Source organism: Nothoprocta perdicaria, unplaced genomic scaffold (genome assembly GCF_003342845.1).
Source record: "Nothoprocta perdicaria isolate Ctin4 unplaced genomic scaffold, notPer1 scaffold_1, whole genome shotgun sequence".
Lineage (NCBI taxonomy): Eukaryota > Metazoa > Chordata > Aves > Tinamiformes > Tinamidae > Nothoprocta > Nothoprocta perdicaria.
The window spans coordinates 3,644,874-3,657,637 of record NW_020454093.1 but is presented as its reverse complement, the minus strand read 5'-3'; the positions used below and the strand labels follow the sequence as shown (position 1 = coordinate 3,657,637).

General features: G+C 39.8%; 1 protein-coding gene across 1 annotated transcript in view; it reads left to right on the top strand.

The window, feature by feature from the left end:
* Window positions 1–1,709: 1,709 nt before the first annotated feature.
* Window positions 1,710–12,764, top strand: part of ANKRD31 (ankyrin repeat domain 31) — a 53,354-nt gene continuing 42,299 nt past the window's right edge. Inside the window, exons 1-8 of the mRNA XM_026035367.1 lie at window positions 1,710–1,806; window positions 2,319–2,385; window positions 2,584–2,633; window positions 3,928–4,010; window positions 6,600–6,646; window positions 7,189–7,283; window positions 8,310–8,356; window positions 11,512–12,222. Of these exons, the coding sequence (XP_025891152.1) occupies window positions 1,710–1,806; window positions 2,319–2,385; window positions 2,584–2,633; window positions 3,928–4,010; window positions 6,600–6,646; window positions 7,189–7,283; window positions 8,310–8,356; window positions 11,512–12,222 (1,197 nt within the window). The remainder of the gene's footprint in view (window positions 1,807–2,318; window positions 2,386–2,583; window positions 2,634–3,927; window positions 4,011–6,599; window positions 6,647–7,188; window positions 7,284–8,309; window positions 8,357–11,511; window positions 12,223–12,764) is intronic.

The window sequence follows — 12,764 nt, the reverse complement described above, 5'->3', positions numbered from 1 at the left end:
CCGGTGTGATTAACAGCCTGTGGAAATCACTGGGATCCCCTGGCGTTCAACAACGCAGCCGACCTGAGCACAGCCCACTGGGTCTTGTGGCTTTGGCCCAGATAGGGCGTTCTTTCTTTGATCTGGCTTTGCACGTGAGTGTTCCCGGCATTGAGGCTCCTTGGTCTCTTTGGTAAGCGTTGCCTGCCAGGTATCACATGCAACATGCTGCTCTTAGCTGCAATTAATTGCTCCCACTTTGTGTTGCCAGCTCTGAACAAGATCTAGGCAAGCAAGTTTAAATGCTAACAAAATATAATCTGACAGGATTTTGCTGAAGATAATTTATACGCCAGCTGTTCCAAAACTGTTTCTTACATGTGCCATTTTGCTCAGAAATACTCGAAGTACCTTCACCATGTTGTAAAACGTAAATGTAATCCTCAAGCAGGGATAAGCTGATTAAAATAGCTTTCCAGAGAACTCCAGAAAAGTACATGGTATCAATGAGATTTTTTTTCATGCTACTTCTGTTATTTATTGTGGCAAAATACTTCTCACATCTTCAAAGTGACAAGTCTAAATCCTGATGACTTACTACTGCCTTTTTTTTATTATTTTTTCTCCCTACTATCTTCTTAACACTCCTGTCTTCTCAGATATCCTTTCATTACCTGAAAAGGGGAAAAGATTCCTAGGATGCTGTTTTTTTTTCTCCAGTAATTTGATGATACACACAGCAATTTCTGTAATTGCTCTGGGATATGACCAAGTCAGAGCAAAATAGCAATTTGTGCACAGTTGCTAGTACATCTAATATATAATTGGTGTATAATTGAATGTGACCATTAATATCTTGCTACCTTTTCCATCCTCTCTGCCAAGTAGTTTGGGATTTTTTTTTTCTGGAATATTCTGTGATAAGGCTAATTTGGCAAGTGATAAAAATGCTAATTTAATCATCAAATTTCCTGAGAACAGCAATCATTACTATGATTTGGAATTGTTTTTGTGTGAATAGATGAGAAATCTTTCTGTTGTAAGCTGTTTTGGTATTAGCGCTTCTCTCCGTAGCCTGCCTACAGCTCCTGCCACTGCTGCGAGTGGCCATGGGAGCTGCACCGTTACGGCTGGGAGAGGTGGAAGGCAAAGCTGAGGCAGAATCACGTTTTTCTTCAGCGAAAACAGCACTGCATTTTCAACAGACGCACCACAGCATTAGATCCACGACAAATATTGCCAATACTCTACAAATACTGGCAGTTAAACTGGTTGCCCAACGCATTCCTCATGTGACACATGAAGCACGCATCGTGCTTGGGGAAGTTAGCGTCTTCAACGTGGTCTTGGCAGCGCACGGGTTAGGAAACAGGCACAACGTGGATGGAGATGCACAGGTGAGACAGGCCAGAGGCACGATGCCCTGCCACAGGCATTTGCGCGGCACAGGGCCGCCATGAGGCAGCGGCAGCCACAACTGTCACCCATGGCCAGCGCTATCCTTTCCAACAGGGCTCCCAAGGCGGAGCTGCCTTTGGTTTCTTCCCGGCCGCCACGCTCCCCTCGCGCGTGTTGTAGCCGCTCCTGCCTCATCTCCACGAGCAGGAGATGGGGCCGGCGCGCGGCGGCGCTCACAAAATGGCCGCCAGGGCGGAGCGCGCGCGCCCGGGGGCCGTTGGGGGCGGGGCCGGGCGGCGGCGCCCTCCTGAGGGGATCGCGGCGACGCCGCCATGGGGGAGCGGGGCGGCGATGGGGGCAGCGATAGCGATGAGACTGTGGTGGAGGGCTCGGTGCTGGAGAGCGACGTGGAGGGAGAGGAGCTGCAGAGCAGGAGGTGACGAGGGGCGCGGGGCCGGGCAGGCACGGCGGGCCCGGCGAGACGCCGCGCTCCCCGGGCTGCGCTGAGGCGGCGCCCGCCGCCGGCTGCCCCGTCCCTGCATCGTCCCCAAACCCCCGCGCTGGCCGGGGAGAAAAATACATATTCCACAAATACGTATTTTCCTTGTGTGTGTGTGTGTGTTAGGGTGTTTTGTGTTTTACACAAAAATTAACATTTTTCTTAATGTTCAAATTGACGCCAGCCCTGAAAATGGAATTTGGTTGTGTGTACATCCGCTACATTTATACCCTGCAGAATAATATTTCTGTCAGTGTAAGCTAGGCACGCCAGAATCCTGACCAGAGAAAATACAAATAAAATATCATCAGGCAAGATGACCTCTTCTCCCTTGGAGGCGTCGTTTCAGGGAGCTCATGGTGTTTTCCTCAGCACTCCTGCAGTGTTGAGCCCGCCCAGCAGTTTCACTTTTTATTTGGTCTGTATTTGTGCTTTAGCACAGGCCGAGGATGTGTAAAGCAGCAGTGTGCTTCCCTGCTTGAGGCCTCCTCGCTGGTTTACAAGATCAGGTGAATTTTTTCACTTTGGGGATGCTTTAAAATCGATGTTGGTGTTAGAGGTGTCCTCAGTTAGTGTGAGCTTAGCAGATGTCCAAGGAAGCGACGTTGGTCTAAACTGCCCTTGGAGCTTGCAGAGTTGATAAGATAATACAGCTGCTTGGGAGTTGCTTTTCTTATTTTTACTCTTTTTTTTTTTTTTTAATAAAGGTTATCTTTTTTAAACAAGGATGTGTCAACTGAAGTAAGAATTGCTGAAGGTAAGAGTTTCCTGTTTAGGTCTGTGTTGCTTTTTTTCTGTGTGCTTTTCTCTGGATGTTGCTTGAGTCCATAACATTTTAATTTAACATGTGAAACTTAACTAGCATACAGTATTGAAATAACTTCAGTATTGTCACATATATCTGCTCTCTTTAAGTGCAATGTGCAGCATTTAGGTAAGTGTATTTGAGGGCATTATTTTAAGTGTAGTGTCTATTCATTTGTTAAACCATAAAATCTTCTCAAATAGTTCTCTTAAAAGTAGGTTTCATAAACAAACAAGTGTGTAGTAGTTGCAAATATTTTTACAGATACCTCCTTGGCTTCTTTATATAGCGTTTCTTATTTGTGTGCCAGGTATTTTGTTCTGGCAAGGCAAACTTTGCCTGCCTGCTCTGTGACACAAGGTATTCTTAGTGCTGGTCAAGATTTTTGGTTAGTTTGCCATACCAAGGTCCACAGACCTGAGTGGATTCAAAACTACCGTTTTACATCAGCCTGCTCCGAGGCAGTGAAAATCCTCTCCAAAGCTCTTTGAAATGTATGAAAATCTTTACTTTGCTGTCACGCCTGATGCTGAACTTTCCATGGTCCCTCCCTAGTTTTGCCTGTGGAGGAAACCATCCACTTCTGAACTGACTTATGCTCATCCACTGAAATTAAAACATGGCAGCATTCCATTTAAAGCATGTTTATTTGACTCACTGTTATGTTGCTGAGAAGATTTTTGTTTGGTTGTTTTTTGTCTTTGTAAATTTAATAGTTTACTAATGGTATTTTTCACGTTCCACTTATGGTATTTTATATTTAGTTTATTAGAGCTAACATTTCATTATGCACACAGCATACATTAATGCATGCTTGTGCTGTCGCACTGTGATGATGAGAATGACCTACTCCAAAGGTTAATTTGTTGAGTGTTTTGTTGATGCCAATAACAATAATGCAGTTTTGAAACCTAAAGGTCCAAACGTAAAGATTTCTCCTTTTTTTAGTTAAACGGATTGAGCAGCTTACTAGAATTCCTGTTCTTAATTTAAAAAAAAAAAAAAAAAAAAAAAGGGGAGAGAAGAGTTACTTTCTAATATGGACTCAGGAAGAGTGTCAGTTCTAATATGGACTTGGGAAGAATTTCAGAATGCTAGGTGATACAATTTTTTTCATCTAGCTGGTTAATGTGGTATGTAGAAATTTATGGAACTGTAAGAGAGTAAAACGGCCTTTAGTCTGTCTTTAGTTACTTTTCCTCCTGTGTTTTTTGTTTATTTATTTTTTTTTTCTTCCTTTCCTTAGGAGGCACCTCTCCAGAGATTGGTTTTATGCATAAATTTCGTGATGATCCATATACTTTGAAGGAAGAAAATCAGATAAATCCAGTATGTAAAGTAACAGTAAGCCTTCTGCTACATAAACATAGCTACTAATAATTAATACAATCATTGAGTGCCCCATTCTTTATGCACAAAATAACCTAGTGACTTACTGCTAAAGTGGATTTTGTGGGAGGATGGTTGCCAGGTTCTCTGCAGGAAGGTGCTGAAGTCTTTTGCTTCGTATGAGCTTTAAATTTTGAGGAATGACAAACCTATGACAAAGATGAAGAAATCTTAGCGTAATAACAAGATAATACATGCAAGATACTATGTTGCAAAATCTTGTTATATGTAATTTTTATGTAATATATTTCCTTCAACAGGTAAAAGATAACCATCTTGATCAGTGATGCCAGAATACACCCTTGGTAATTCCAAGGTTAGATGTGATATTTGGAGGACTAAATATTTGAAAAAGAAACCAAGAGTAATATGAAATGCTGAATAAAATGTCTCTCTGCATGGGAAGGAGGAGAGTGGCCGTTTGCTTTCTTCTCTGGTAACAGATCTGACCATCTACTAACAGAGCTAAATCCTTGGCTTCATGGCTGTCATCAATTAGCCAGTGCATAGTCCAGTTAACTTGGTATCACTATAAGCTCAAAGGAATTCTTCTCCCAAGTCTAGAGAGGATGATATTCTTTTTCCTCAGAAAGCTGAAAAACAGAGAGTTCCCTTGTACTTTCCACCAAATAGCTTGGGTAACTCTCACTTTTTTTTTTTTTTTTTTGTCAGGGCTATAAGTGAAGCCAAGGACAGCTTGCTCGTCCACAGTGTAGGGCCAGCATCTGATTTAACTCTTACTGAAAGCTGTGAAGAAACTGGCCTGTTGTTGTGGATACTGGCATAATGAGATGGCAGCAGTGTGGCTGCTCAAGCACTCTGAGAGCTGACATGGAAGGAGGTCCCTTGTTCTCTTGCTGCATTCTCAGAAATCATCTTACATGAATATGATGTCTTGATATAATGTGAGGATCATGCAGCCCAGAGTGGCTGTGAATTTCTTCAGAAAACGTAACATCAGTTCTGCTTCTGAGGAGCCCTGGCCTGCTTTTTCTTGAAGTGGGTTGTGAGGATTGAGATTTGGAGGCCTAATTTAGATTCTGCCATGTAGAAGAATGTCAATAAGACTTTCTTCCACCAGAGATGCAGCAGACCTATTATATATATACAAATGAGAGAGTTTGTAGCCTCTGGGTCCTTTCTAACTAACCAGTCAAGTTGTCTCCATTAATATTGTATTCCAGGGTTTATATAATCTGGCCTTATGCCTGTAAACTTGTGCCTTTTTTTTTTTTTTTTTTTTTTTTTTTTTTTTTTTTTTTTTTTTTAACCGTCTCCCCTTGCCTGTTTGGGTGAAGTGCTCCTAAGGTGTTGGGTGGCACATGCAACTTTAAAATTGGGTCTTTTTTTTGGAACACAACCAGAATAGCCTCAGGTAGTTGGCTGAAAAAATGCTTAAGTGGGAAAAATCAGTTGAGGTGTTCAGGTTTGCAGGAATTCTATTGGCTGTTCCCATTGGAATTGGAATGGCTGTTCCCATTACTTCCTGTCGGTGACCACAAATGGTATTTTTATAACCTTTATGTCTTGAGAACCCCCCTCGATTAGTCTGTTGGTATGGGTGACTCACTGCTTTTCCTCAGAGCCCAGTATTTTAACGGAGCATATATCCCCTCCTTCTCCTGAGGTGCAAATGTAGCCCATTGAGCTTTAAAAGTCTCTGAGCAACATTACCTTGGCAAAGGGAGTTATTAGTTCCACTGCTATCCTCCTGACCTCAGCTGGTCTCTGGGTAAGGTTCTGTGTACACATCCGTGTTGATTCATACAAAGGGTATATTTTGCAGTCACTGACTTCTTGCCAACCATTTCATTGCTGTATTTTGGAATAAAATCAGTCAATTAGTGTTGCACAAGCTGTTTCTAAATAATCTGTTCCATGGAGCCTTTTAGCAGTCATTCCTACTGGGCAATTTCTACCTGCTGTTCTTCAGATCGTTATTAAAATGGTTGTTATTGGCTACTAGCTATACAACAACATGCACGCAAGTAAGTTATCATTTCATGCCCACACCAAGATGTTCTTTGCCCATATTTTCAAAGTTCTGCACATGTTTCCCTCTGTAAGTCAGTAATTGTTTGAAATCGCAAGCCATCTACTTGTAAATCCTCAGTCACCAAGAAAGCATCCCATGTTGTTGATTGAAAGAGGAAATGATATCAAGAAAAGGTCAAACTGGGAGCTGAAATAAACCTAACTTGTATTTTGGTCTTTGATATATAAAACAACTAAAGCGTTAAGCAATCCTATCATAATTATATAGTATATATTATATAATCATAAATATGTAATATTTTCATTTTGGATTCTCTTCATAATCTTGATTTATCTTCTGAAGTTTTTGCAAATAAAAATAAATACTTAATCGGAATGGCTTTAATGTGTATACAGCTAAGTATACAAAGATCTGATCTAAAAATTCAATTTTCCAAAAACTTACCCAAAGAAGCAGCACATGGTAACGCTGAGAAAATAATTTGGAAAATACTTTGTTTTACTAAGCTGTTAATTATATTTTTTTCAAAGCAGGTGCCTCAGGAAACAAATGAATCTGACCAATCTCAGTCTCTACTGCAGTGAGTATAGTGTGTTACAAATACATTCTCTTCGGTCCTACTCTAATTAAACAATCTTTTATTTCCAGTACTCTGCTCTGAAGCAGTTCTCTTGCTTGCTTAGAAAAGGATGTGTGTTTATGCAAGGGGTAGTTCTGTATCCAGTATGGGTCCAACTGTTTCGGCATTTTTTCTTATTGATGCTATCACATAAAGATATTCCCTTAGACTGCTCAGGGAAATTTTTTATCCAAGAATTTATAATAGAGAGATTAGACTTCTTTGTCAAAAAAGAACATGGAAGGATTTCAATAGAAAGAGAATTTAAAATAGAAGAAATAGAAATAAGTATTAAAAAAAGGATGGCTAGCTCAACATAGAAAATCTGGAAGTCTTAGGTACTGCATGTCCTGCATTGCACGTGCACACCTCTAAAATGACTCGGTCTTACAAATCATTGTAAGTACAAATCTGCATAAATCTTAACTACTGTAAAATTTTTTTTATAAGGTGACCAGATTGAAATTCTTTCTGAACCTTTTTATTGTATTATTCAATCATAGGGGTTGGATAAACTGTCTGTCAGTTTCTGAAAATATTCCTGATCCTCCTTATTCACTGAACACTGCAGTAGGGAGCCAGCCAAATAATTCTGTAGGTATGTTTTATTTTATACAAAACTCAAAGTTGTTCTAAATGGAAGAATCATATGAGACGCTGAAGATGAGTATCCACATAGATTTATTTGGAATTTCACTATATGTGGCCTTTACAACAGTTTTTCATAGTTGCTTTGGAATGCAAGGTATGTTCTTTGCAAGTATTGTGTTAGAATTCTGTGAAGTAGTAACTGCTTTGCCAGAGTATTGGTGCCAAATTAAAATTGTTCCATTGCTGTGGAATTTTCTGGTGAAAGTTACAGGCTGAGGGGTGCCCAATGCCTTATGTAAGGAAAGCAAGAATGTGAGTAACAGTCGTTGGGGTCTCACAACGTGCTTGTTACTGACATTCCCCTGAATCAAAGATACTCCGGAGAGAAGTAAAACTTTTACCAGACCTTCCCCAAATTGGGCTGTAATGTAATGCCCTGCTGCTGCTTCAGTTGGGCTCCCATTCATACCTGCTCCCAGCAAGGTAGTTCTACCTCATGTATTGCTTCTTCTGTAGGACACATTTCTGCTCTCCTAGTAGATAATTACTTTTCTTCTTCTTTTTTTTTTTTCCTCCAGGAAAATAAAATAGTTTCCCAGAAACTCTCATGAATGTATTAAAGTAAGATGATGGGAGCAGGGAGTGTGGGGCCAGCCCATTTGAGCCCATTTTGTAAATTGTTACATCGGCTCCGATGTGTAGGCTAATTGCATGGTAATTAGGGAGCGCAGGGAGCAGGCCTCGCCCTCTGAAATGGGTGGTAATTCCAATTGCATGATAGTCTTTGGAAATACAGGCCTCCAAACTCCAGCTAAGAAATGTGACAAAGTGACTCAAGAATGTAATTTGGTGATTAATAGAGCCTACATAGAGAACTTGTTGTGAGTTCTTGTCAGAGAGCTTGTGTGCAGTTGTTTTTAAGAGTATTTGAAACTTGAGCATTTATCAGGAAGGTCATTTAATTAGAGAAGATGAGAACTTTCAAAAGTGAAATTCAGTGACAGTACAACTGAAATATTTGTTTACATCCTAGATTTAAATACCAAAGTGGTTGGATTTCTGAAAGATTCAGAGGAAAAGGTTAGTGTGTTTTCATAACTGAATGCACATAAAATATCATTTGATTGAATTAGTACTGGAGAATGTTTTACTGAAAGATAATACATTCTGACATTTTGAAACGCAGATGTATAGCTGTCAAAACCTATAATGTACATCAGGTACATCAGGTTAGTTTTTTACCTTGTTTCACCTAAGTCTCATTCAGCCTTTTGCTCTTTGGGTCAGAACCGCACTTAGCAAGCTCATTGAATACAAGTGTAGGAGAGGTACAATAATTAAGAAATATGAAAGATACTGTAGTGAGACAGAATCCATAAGAGCTATGCCTTAAGCTAATGGCAGCTTTCCTAAGAAGCTACAGCTGGCAGCATGTTTCCAACAAATGAAAATTATGGAAGAGACATTAGGAAGATCTTTGAGGAGCAGCAGAGTATTTGTAACTGCATTCTGTTTGTGGATGAGTCACTTGTGGCCAAAAATAGGTAGTTCCAGTCTCTATTTGTTCTCTTTGCTAATCCTAGAGCTGCTTACAAGCGATGAGTTATACTGCTGATCACATAAAAGCTATGGAAGAGCTTCAGAGCTGCATTTCCCCCCTTATGTCAGCTTCCTTTTTCAGTGATTTTGAATCCAGGATAATTCCACCACAGTCTAAGCCTATCTAATTGACTGTTGAATGGTACTGCTTATTTTCTTTGCCCTGTGTTTCTGCTGCTTCCTTTGGGTCTATTTGAAACAAAATATAAAATAGGCTTGGGGGAACTGATTGTGAGACACTGTTCATTTTTTTTAGTTGGTTTAGTTTTTTGCCAGCTTGTTTCTCAAGCTGGTTTAACTGAAGATTAGGCAACTGTCAGTACAGTGAAGATGCACAAATGTGCAGTTAAAAGCAGATGGAAGGATGCAACTGTAGAAAGGCTAATTTACATAATCTTAGTACAACCTGAGTGTTATGAATATAACTCACAATACTGATAATTTTGGTAATTATCTGCATGCACACAAAGAAATCTTTGGAGGAGAGAGGGAATCCCCCGTAGCTTGCAGAAGGGGTAGTAAGAAAAAAATCAACGATGTAAATCCATCAATAATTGAAATAAAGGTAAATCAATAAGTAAATCGCCCAACTCAGGAAATATTTAAGTAGGAGCTGAAGGTTCCACAACTACTGACATTAACTGCCTCTCCCCTGTTTCCTTCCAACAGTCATGGTTTGAAGCTAGTACCAGAGAGGGACTTGGAAGGGTCTATCTCCAAGCGGTAGAGCAGCATTTTATTAAGTATTCTTGGGCTTTGCCTCAGTATTATCTGCCTGTGTGCTGTTGTTTGCAACCATGATGCTCCTTACAGCTACTCTGCTACTTCTGCATTGTTCATATTCCACAGCTGCTGTGAGCCCCAAGGCCACCGTTGCGGTTTTTGATTTTGATCTGAATTCATCTCTGCCCAGTTCACACATTTAAGGTCCATTTTTGCTGGACAAGAAGCTATCATTGGAATTTGCTCTGTGGCTGTTTCTGCAGCAAAAAGGGACTTGCCAATACCATGGCCTACTGCAATGTCATAATTCAGTTGTGAGCTTTTCTGCAGCATTGCTGAGAGCAGCAGCAGGGGTCCCGGAGGAAGGAGAAACCCTTACGGGCTCGTGTAAGTGCCGCTGCCGTCTGTGTCTTCCTAGGAAAGCTCCATTTAGCTGGCAGCAGGGATGCAGTTCCAGCATTTCCACTCTGACATTGCAGTGCAGAACACTTTCTCGGAGTAATTACCTGCTGAATAGTCCATGTAAAGGATAGTCTATAGCATTATGAGTGTTTTGCTTACTGCTATAGGTTCGTTCCTAAAAAAGGTACTGTATAAATCAATTTTATTTTTATCTTTTCAAGGAGCTTGAGTAGTTAGGTTAATGTTGGGGAAAGAACATCATCTAAAATTCCCCCAAGAAAATATTGAAAGCTGTATAGCAAATTTTATGCTATCTTGTAGCTGATAGCGATGCATTATAGTATTGGTAATTTTAAAATAAATAGACACACAAAATCCCAAATCCTCTAATCTATTCCTCTTATTTTTAGGAAAAAAAAAGAAGCACTGGTTTATACCAGTGCTCTTTTTTTGTTTCCTCAGTCCTTTGAAGTCTGTACAAATTGGGAAAATAATCCAAAGATAAAATGTAGTTCAATATATTAAAGTAAAAAGGACCCAATACTGGAAAAGGAACAGTTAGCCCAAGATGGAAAACTGCTGATTTATAATGGCTTGCAAACTGAATGTGAATCAACAGCATCAGATTTCTGCCCTTTTTGTTTTGTTGTATGTGAGCTTTATCAAAATTTGTTATCTCTGTTAAAGAAATCTTGCAGTGCACAACATTGCCACTAGCTGGCAGCAAGAGCCTAAAAATATATACTGAAAGGAAATCTCTTTTAAGATTCTCTTAAGCAGCACCACTGTTATACACTTTATACAGGAAAAGCTTTTTAGTTTTGAGGAGGCGTCTGATTTTCTCTAGCAGAAGTGATTGAAACAAGGATAAGAAATTAAAAAGTATAAAAGAAGGTGCATCTCCTAGAAAGCAGATCAAAGTGATTAGGAAGAAAACAGAAGTGTTACTTTTCCAAGAACAGTTAGATTTTTTTGCTTCTGTTCTCAGTGTGGAAACTTAGACATGCAGCCCCCAAAGATACTCCAAAGATTTTGAGCTTAAGGTTATGAGGCAGAAGTGATTCCTACCTTGGAATCCACATCAACACATAAACAGAACTGAAAGAATATATTGTGTTTTACTAACTGCTTGTTGTGTTGTGAGGATGTCCACTTCCACTGGTTTGGGAGGGCAGAGATTTTTAACACCTCTTAACATTTCAGGTCATTGTCAGTAGCTTACTAGCTTTGACTTTATAACATGCTTTGCCTGTCGTGTTCTTGAGTTTCTCACTGCATGGGAAGTCAACAGCTGAAATGATTTGCTTTTGAAATTGATGCCCCAGTCTAACCCTTGTTAAAAAAAAATTGTGAATTTTTAGTAAAGGCCTAAAGTTCTTGCATTTTATTCAAAAATGGTAAATACTGTGTATGCATATTAATGATTTGCATAGTATGTTGATTATGTGCTTTTTAGAAAGTGAGGTTCCTTTTTTTTTTTTTTTTTATTCTTTTTTACGTTGATTTCAGAGGTATTAACTGATGATCATCTGTTTCCAGAAACAAACCTGTGTCTAGATGCAATTCTGGAGGAGCTAGTAGTGTTTCCAAAAGAACAGACACTGCAAGAGATATTTCCACAGGTTTTGGAAGATTGCCAGAGAACGAACATGACCATTACTGACACAGATAACACAGTAAAAGAACATTCCCTTAATAATGATACTGATCTCTCATTGACGTCCTTAGGGAAGATTTTCCTGGAAGTATTCTCTGAACAGAGTGCAGTGACGGGTGAATTTGAAATCAGTGATTTGTTCAAACCTCTCAGTGGCTCAGAGAGTCCTAAAATGATAGCCCCCTTGCTTGACTTGTTAGAGTGTCAGGGTTATGTGTCACCCTTCGATACTCTAGCAGATGAGAAGAGCGATGCCCTGCCAGCCGAGCTGGTGACAGCTCTGAACTCCTGCTCAGGACCTGCAGTGCCGAGCCAGAGGCAGCTTAGTGCTGAGGAAGAGCAGCTAAATTCGGAGCCCCGTGTTCCCCAGCTGCATGATGACTACACACACCTAACTAACATGTGTGAGCCTCAGCTTGCCACACTGCAGCTGGAAGAACTAAAAGCCATAACAGGATCTAACTTGCAGAGGACAATGAATGAGCAAGTACATATGCCTTCTGTATATCTTGTATGTTATGCATATCTTAGAATATTTTATAGAATTGTCAAAACACTGGAAGATGTAATTCTCACTAGAGAACAAATTGGTAACATTAAGTTACATCTTAATATCTTCCCATTGTTCTCATTTTAAAATTCCTTTTTTCTTTCTTTCTTTTGATATATTCTTATAAAAATACCCGAGCTTGCTGGGATAGGAAATCCGAGTATATTTAATTTTTCTAATTTTTTTGGGAGGGTGGTTTTTATTTGGTGACTGCCATGGCTAGAATTAGCAGAGAAATTTTAAAAACTCCTATTCCTTCTGCATGTCTCACATCTTCTCCAAAGAAAGTACCAAAACACTATTCTGATTTGCCCTTGTAGCACACGGGCATAAACCAGCCAGTTTCAATATTTTCCCTACCCCATTCTCTTTTGTTTACTTTTCCATACCATAGTGCGCTAAGTTTTTTGCTTCTTTAGCTCCCATCGCCTGTGGCATACAAACACACATATTAGGAAAACCACTTATAGCCATGTCTTCCCTATAGACTAGCAGGGCTGATGAGTGTTCTTTTATTTATGTATTTTGGAGTGTTCAGGGTCTGTGTTATTTAGCTC